The sequence below is a fragment of the Microtus ochrogaster genome, chromosome 1 (assembly GCF_000317375.1).
Source record: "Microtus ochrogaster isolate Prairie Vole_2 chromosome 1, MicOch1.0, whole genome shotgun sequence".
Lineage (NCBI taxonomy): Eukaryota > Metazoa > Chordata > Mammalia > Rodentia > Cricetidae > Microtus > Microtus ochrogaster.
The window spans coordinates 56,893,003-56,901,361 of NC_022009.1; the positions used below are offsets into that span (position 1 = coordinate 56,893,003).

Consider the following 8,359-nt stretch of genomic DNA (forward strand, 5'->3'; position numbering starts at 1 on the left):
AAAAAAACAGAAAAAAGAGAACCTCCTATGCACATTTACTATTTTCCCTCTTAAAATGACCTTGCCCACCTCCCATCTCTCTCTCTTTTTCTGTCTCTGTTCCTCTCTCTCTCTCTCTCTTTCTCTCTCTCTCTCTCTCTCTCTCTCTCTTTCTCTCTCTATCTCTCTCTCTCCTTCTTTACCTCCTTCTCTCTCTCTCTCTCTCTCTCTCTCTCTCTCTCTCTCTCTCTCTCTCGCACAGACACACACACACACACACACACACACACACACACACACACACACACGGCGAAGGTTCAGCTCTTGTGCTTTCCCGTTCCTAGCCTCCACTCCCAACAGTCCTTCCTTCCCATGGGCCTACCAAATGAGTCCCTGACAAGGGGACCAGCACCAGGTCAGGATCTGCTGCTGCAGAAAGGAGAGAGGGCCCTGAAGGAGGTGCTCTGCCTAAAGGGGATGTTCAGCCAGGCCCTGCATGAGGTCTGGCCTCGGAGGAAGTGTGTGCATCTGTTCTCTCATCCTGGGTGCATTTCCAGAGGATTTCATCAGAATCCAGGAATCTGGAAAAGGGAAGAACAGCCAGAAGGTGTTGGAAGAAGCATGTCCTTCCTTCCCCTCCAACCAGCTTCAGCCTTTCCATTTTCTGGGTGTGAGTGTTTTGCCTGTAGCTATGTCTTTGCCCTGTGGCTGCTAGAAACTGAACCCAATGAACTGTGAAAGCTGCCAGTTCATTGTCACTGCTTCAACTATCAAGAAATTTATACCCGTTATTTTATTATCATAACTTCTTATTATTGCCAGTAGGAATTGCTGTTATTATAAAAAGCAAACATACAGTGAGTGTCTTACACTGGACTAAGTCCGCCTACTTAGTAACCATAGCAGCGATGCTATAAGAAGGATTCTGTTGTTATCCTTGTGTACAAGTAAGTGAACTGGAGATAAATCAGAGAGGGTTAAACACTTAGCAAAACTGGTCAGTGTTGTTGCTGAGGTTCAAACCTGGAGCTGTCTGACTCTAGGTTCCTGTTTCTAATTAGTCTGTCACCCTCTGATGTACTTAATCATTAACAGTTACCGTTCAAACTCAGAAAATCTATGAGCTATACAAGCTATACAAGGACCCATACAAGTAAATCTCATGGACTGGTCAGTCAACAAACACCATTTGAATATTTTACTGATATGTTTTCAAGATGAGGGGAAATAATACTATCCAAATTAATATTTAAACTTAGTCATCTCAATGATTTAGCAATCTATGGTTTTAAAACAGGAAAACCTGTCCAGACCCTTTTGGGAGCAAAAATATCCACTGAAGCTGAGAGTAGGGGCACACACCTTTAATCCCAGTGCTTGGGAGGCAGAGGCAGGTGGATATCTGTGGGTTCAAGGTAGACTGTTTCTCATCCCTTTTGAGAACTAGAATGACTCGAGTCTTAGTCGACACACAAAGCACACATACAAATGTCCCACACTGTTGAGCACAGACTATATGTTACCTAACCTCAAGAGAGCTCTCTGGGCTTCCTTGTGAGACGCATTTACTTGCTTCAAGGGACAGCCTCACATGGTATTTTCACAGTAACGAAGCGCTTGCTTAGGGTGACGTATAATTAATCCTCCTAGGTGAAAAAGATAAAGATAAAGCTAATTATAGAACTGTGGTTAGTTGGAATTTTTGAAATTTTTATTAGCAAAAGCTAGAGCATTTACTATATAAATAAGCACATTAAATTATGTTGTGTAATCACATGGCATAAATTACCAGTTGAGCGAAAGGCCTTGGTTGGTTTTCTTCCTTTCTGTTCAGCTGCTGACGTGGTTTCTATTGCAAATGATAAGAGAACACGTGGAGTGGAAAGTGTGGCACACTGCTGTGGCTACCAAGCAGCCTGCTCCAGCAGAGCACCACGCAGATGTTATGTCAACGCTTGCCGCAGGAGGGAAAAGTCAAAAGCTAAGAGGAAAAGTGGGGGATGTTCTTTGTGGAGCACCTCCAGAGAGGGAACAATCGCTCAGACACTTAAAAACTCAAGGGAATGGTTGTCCTGCGTAATGAGTTGTAAACCTCAGAGAAAACCAGAGTGCCCTGTTTAGCATGTTTCAAGGGCAACAACTTTGGATTCCAGCAGGCGAGGCGTTTCAACCTCCTTAGTAATCGGAGCAGAGAGAAAGATTAAAGATAACCTGTTACTCCCAGTGCCACTGAGGCATCTCAGCAAGTGATACACACACTGATTACCCACCGATGTGAAGAGATGTATTATCAATAACTGGTTATCCGTGATCGGTTTGTAAACTAGCATGGGTTAAAAAATCGCCGAGGCAATGGATTTGAGACTAATTTTAATATTAGCTCAGAATAAAAGCAAACAATGTATAAAATAAACATTCTGAACTGGGAAGCCAAGTATAAATTCCTTTAGGATGACATGAAGTTATGGATTACTAACGTATCTATATTGTAATCCCTCCTTTAGAGCAGGTAATCCGGAACTGGATACAATCATTTACATGTTAGAAGTGATGGTAATTATTGCATGACATTAGTTTTACTAACTGCACAAAAGGAATTTTTTTCCTTTGTCAACAATTCTTTATAAAGACTGTTGCTATGCATAAAGTTCTGGGGTTTTTCGGGGTGGGGAAGAGAGTTCTAATATTTAAGCACAGATATAAACATGATTTTTCATGTTTGCGGAAACAGTTCCTCATAATTCTGACATGAAAGGAAGTTGGTGTAGTAATTTGCTGTGCTCCGTGGTCCCAACGATGATCTCTTGCTTGGCTTCTCTCTCACCAGCCACTATCCACTTTTGCTTATGCAAGGCAAATCATTAAGAAGGAAGGCTTGGGGATCCAGGGCCTCAACAAAGGACTTACGGCAACTCTGGGACGTCATGGAATTTTCAACATGGTTTATTTTGGCTTCTACCACAACGTCAAAAACATTATTCCAGCCAGTACGGTAACTATATAAGCATTTACTACCTGTTGGGTGGAAAACCTACTGATGTTCTTAGCTAACTTCAACTCTAGAGTGTTCGCCCTGTCCCCCAAATTCACATCCATTATCTGTTTGACCCTGTCAGACTGGCTATGTATTGAGTGTTGTTATTTCCCTTTCAAATCCAGAAACTGAGGCTTGTGGAGATCAGCAGTAAAGCTGAGCCTGAAACCAAGTCTGGATGAGGAGGGTTCTCTCTGTGAAGAACATCTCATTCAGATATGGAAGCTTTCTATTCAGCCCTAGCAGAAATTCCTGCAAACTGTGCTATCATTTCATTTCTACGTCACTCACATAACTTTCTCAAAAGCATGGAGTTGTTCTGTTTCATACCCATCAGGCTATATTTCAACTTGGGAATTGTTACTTACAAAATCACTTAGCTTGATTTAGGTGAGGGATAAACCCACTCTTCTGGAGTCATTTGCTCTTGTTGTAATATAACAATGCTGATTGTGATCACCTTTCAATGATAACTTACAGATCCCACAGTCTCCCAACTCATACAATATGAAACTAGCTAGCCTATGGTGTACTTGTGACTCACACGTCACAGTGTTTGCCCTCCATGAACCTTGACATTCATGATGACAATTCTGTGTGTTTTAGACTCTTAAAAAAAATGCAACTCATATAACACTAGAGAAGTGTTTCTTTCTCCAAAAATTTGAGACAGCAAGAAACTACATACATTAATTATATAAATCATTTAGACTAACTAAGAAGAGATGTATCTTATTATATTTTAACTGTATTTTAATGTATGTTATTAAAGTAAAGTAGATTCATTTATATTTAAGAAAAAAATTCAGGAAGATGGATAAGATGTGCATGTAGTCACACATCACTAGATATTTTAAATGGAAGGGGAACAGTTGAAGATAGAGGACCCAGCAAGTGTTGGAGGAGATGAGAGAGGGTAATGGTGCATATAATCACACATGTGGTGGTTTGAAAGAAAATGATCCCCTAAGGGAGTGGCATTGTTAGGAGGTGTGGTCTTGTTGAAGGAGGTGTGACCTTGTTGGAAGAAGTGTGTCACTGGGGGAAGGCAAGGTTTGAGGTCTTCTATGGTCAAGCTACATCAAGCCCGGTTCACTTCCTGTCGCATGTGGATCAAGATGTAGGACTCTCGGCTCCTTCTCTAGTACCATGTCTGCTTGCATACCACCATATCCTGCCATGATGATAATGGACTAAACCTCTGAACTGTAAGCCACCTCCATTAAATGTTTTCCTTTACAAGAAGTAGCTTGGTCATGGCTTCTCTTCACAGCTATAGCAACCCTAAGACGATATGTAAGCAATTATCAAAAATAATTAAAGAATCCACAAGTTGTGGCTCATGCCTGTAATCTCATCACTCTGGAAACTGAGGCAGGAGCATCATCACTACTTAAAATCCAGCCTGAGATAAATTTTTAAGGCAAAGTCAATAAATATCTACACATTCAAACTTTATTCTAGAGTTAGGCACTCTACAGTTGTTATTACAGTTATGTTCTGCATAACTAAAAAAGATCAGAAACCTAGCAGTTTCTTTATTTTCTTAAAAGATCACGCAATCCTAAAACAATGGAAGGAGACAGTTTTCTTGCCTGTTTGCAAACCAACTTTGTTACTAGTGTGATTACAATATTTTATTTCAATAAGCACTTTAACGAAGTACTTCTTTTGAGTTGAAGATATGGCTCAATCAGTAAAGCCTAGGCTCACAACCCAAATGTCAAGTGCTTCTTCTCTCTATATACCCAGTGCTCAGTAAAGTGTGCCCTGTTCTCAAAGGGGCTCTCAAGAAGCCACGAAAAGAAGGCCACTGAACAAGCATATTGAAATAATGTTTTATTATATTTAGATGGGCAATGTGCTGACAGTCATTAGTTAATAATAATTTCAATCATGTATGAGAAATGCTTTATAAACTCTCAGGTTCCATTTTTCTAAATTTGGACTGCTACTCTAAAAACAAATCCCATCTCAGTTTTTAGCATGTAATAAATCACCATTGTCTAAAAATAATGGGTTTTTCTAACATTTCTCCCTCCAGCACGCCAAGGTCTGCGCTGCTGTCAGCTCCCACTCCCACTGATAAAACACATGAAAATGGAAACTCGTAAGGACAGGGGCTTTTCCTGATTTTTTCTTTTTCACTGCTGTGTCCTCAGAGATAAAAACAGTGCCTGGTGCAGAGCAGGCCCCCAGAAAAATCTCTGTTAATGGATCACATGAGCGAAGGAAGAAATGGCTGGAAAATGTGTTTCCTCTCGCTGCGCACTTGAGGGACACCTTGGCATTTGGGAGAGTCACTGTCTTAATTAATGTTAGTGTATAGGAAGGTGGGAGAATGCTTACGGTCAAAAGGCTTAGAGCTAGAGTGAGTTTCACATTAACCAAACAGTACCCCAAGAAAAGAAAATACCACAATAGGGTCTTTATATTCAGAAGGTGAGATGTTTGGTTTCGGAAATGCTTCTGAAAACGGAGATTTTCACATTGCCAAGATAAGTTTCCCCAGGCTGCCTCGGTAGACTGCCAGAGCAGGCATTTTGGCAATAACCAAAATCTTAATGACGTCAGCAGTGCAGGCGAGTTACTGCTGTGCAGACAAAGCTCCCGAGGGCAGCAGAGAAGGATGTGGGGCATGGTGTGAGCTGCTCTCCCCACGTCTCCCTAGACTCAACAGCCATCTGTTTTTTTGGAAATCTGGTTGGTGAAATGTCGATGGGTGTTTAACCAAAAAGTTTCTTGAGACTAGACTAATAAACAAAGGCTTAATGTATTAACCAGGACCCTAAGGAATATTAAGTTCTCTCCTACCTCTTTAAACAAAAGATATGGGCTGGGAAAATGGCTCAGAGGTTAAGGACACTTGTTGCTGTTGCAGAGGACCCGGGTTCAATTCCCAGCGCCCGCATGGCAGCTCACAACCATCTATAACTCCATCTGTGGGCAAGTGTGTGGTGCACACAAAGACAACCACAACACTCATGAACATAAAATAAAAATATCTCTAAGAAAAATCTTTTAAAGATGAATTTTCTTCTTTATGGTTTTAGGGTTTTTTTTTTTTTTTGAAGGACAATCTTACTATCTAGCCCCACTCTGGCCTTGAACCTACCACCAAGGCCAGGCTAGCTTTAAACTCACTATCCTCCTGCTTCAACCTCCTGAACAGAATTGGAATTGACGTTTTAAGTTGTATTATGATTCTTACCTGTCAAGCTGAAAACCCAAAGCTGTGCACTTCACTCTCTCACAACCACCCCAGGTAGCATGTGATAAGGAAGCTGCTGAAGGGCAGTTTATAATTATGTTTTAAAGTAAATACTTCCTGGTAGGTGGCTCACATCTAAAATTCCAGCACTTGGGAAACTGAGCAGAGGGACTGCAGAAAGACCAAACAGAACTACATAGTGAGTTCAGGGCTAGCCTGAACTACAAAATTTTATATATATGACTGGACATATCAACCCCACTCCAAGACAGGCCTCCTACTTAGGCGGCATTAACAAACACAGATGGAATCCATGTTTACAGTGGCTTTTTTTTTTTTTTTTGTGTGTGTGTGTGTGTGTGTGTGTGTGAAGAGTGAGTAGCTGACCAATACAAAAGGAATTCAAGGTTTGGGGTTTCTATGGACTTTTTATTTTACTTTGTTCTGTTTTGTTCTTATTTTGTATTTCATTTTTGTGAATTTTTTTTTTAGAGAATGGCAGAAAGACAGAAGGAAATGGAACATAAAATTGTGTAGGTAGGAAGGCAGAGAAAATCTGGGAGGAGTTGGGGGAAGAAAAAAAACATAATCCAAATATTGTATGAAAAATTTTAATGAAATAAAATGGTAAAGAAATTGGGTTTGGGAAAGATCTGGGAGGAGCCGAGAGAGAGAAAAATATATATGAAATTATCAAAAACTAACTTTTTAATTGTAAAATCTATTCTAATGATTTGGAGATAATGGAGAGGCATCCAAATCCAACTAGCTAGGTTGTCAACATGAGCGTTTTGAGCAGAATTACCTGACCGCTTTGGTTCAGATGTGAAAATTAATGGAGCAGCAATGATGAGAGAAAGGCAGAGTGCATTCATGGAAACTATTTCAGTGTGAAACGGTAGTGTCTGGAGCTGCAGAGCTCACGGTGAAGACAAGGAAAAGCAGACAGATTGAGGAGCAGTCTTAAGGACTCTCCAGGATGTAGTGATAGACTGTATGTGTATGCTGAGATCACATGTTGAGCTGATAAAACTGACACTGAGATTTTGGTTAGGCAGCTGTAAAGGTGATGATGCCCTTCACTGGGAAAACCACACCAAGAGAGAAAGCAACTGATAGAAGAAATCATTGGCTCAGTCGGGAAACTGAGTTTAACTGCATTTGCTGCAGAATGCAGACATGGAGGCTATTGGCTGAACACAGGCTCTGGGGCATGAGGGGTCTGGGACAGAGATACACAACTGGGTATCACCATTAACCTCCATTCCTGCAACAACCTTGAGGCAATCGCTTCACTGCTCTGGTCTGCAGGCATTTTCATCTATAAATTGAAAAGCTATGGTTGCTCTTTCTATTGGATAACGTTATTTTGAGAGTTAAAATAAGCAATCTACAAAGCCGTTTATGAATATTAAGATGCCATAAAAGTGTTAAGTGTAGTAGTGCCGATGACGGCGACAGGAAGCAGAGGTGGTGTGCGCTGCGGTGAAAGCGGTTAGCATGTAGAATTACATGAGCAACTTTTCCCTAGGACTCTTCTTTTTGCACTTAAATGAACACTGTGTTTTCCTTGCCTAGAACAAAGTCATTGATTTTATGTGCTCTGTAATCTAAGCCTGACTCAAAACTGGGAAACCAGTATTCTTTAAATTTAAACCATAATAAATCAATCCTTTGTGAAGGGGAAGGTATGATAATCATTAAAACATGTTGAAAAACGTCATCGAGTGCCTATAAACTGCGATGAAGAGGTGGTGCTCCTTGAAGGCATTAGCCCATCTCTGCTGTAGGCTGTCTCCTGCCATTCGCTCTGGACAGTTTGTTTACAGGGTTATTGTTTCAATTCCCCCAGCCAGCAATTGGTCAATCTCTTGTTCCAAGGGAATTTGAGATTTCATCAACTCTGACTGGCATGAGATATTTCTAGATTTTTCTTTAATTTTTTTTAATCTCTAATGCCTTGCAGAATTTTTCCATCTTCAAAGGATTTGCTTTTGCAAGAAACAGTTCGTAATGATTAGGTCTAGGAGTAAAAATCGAGAGGCGTGTGCACACGCACATGTCTCTGTGTGTGTGTGTGTGTGTGTGTGTGAGAGAGAGAGAGAGAGAAAGAGAGAGAGAGAGAGAGAGAGAGA

General features: G+C 40.8%; 1 protein-coding gene across 1 annotated transcript in view; it reads left to right on the forward strand.

Moving 5' to 3' along the window:
• Positions 1-8,359, forward strand: part of Slc25a21 (solute carrier family 25 member 21) — a 200,518-nt gene that overhangs the window by 170,405 nt on the left and 21,754 nt on the right. The window contains exon 6 of the mRNA XM_005343710.3: positions 2,807-2,971. Within this exon, the coding sequence (XP_005343767.1) occupies positions 2,807-2,971 (165 nt within the window). The remainder of the gene's footprint in view (positions 1-2,806; positions 2,972-8,359) is intronic.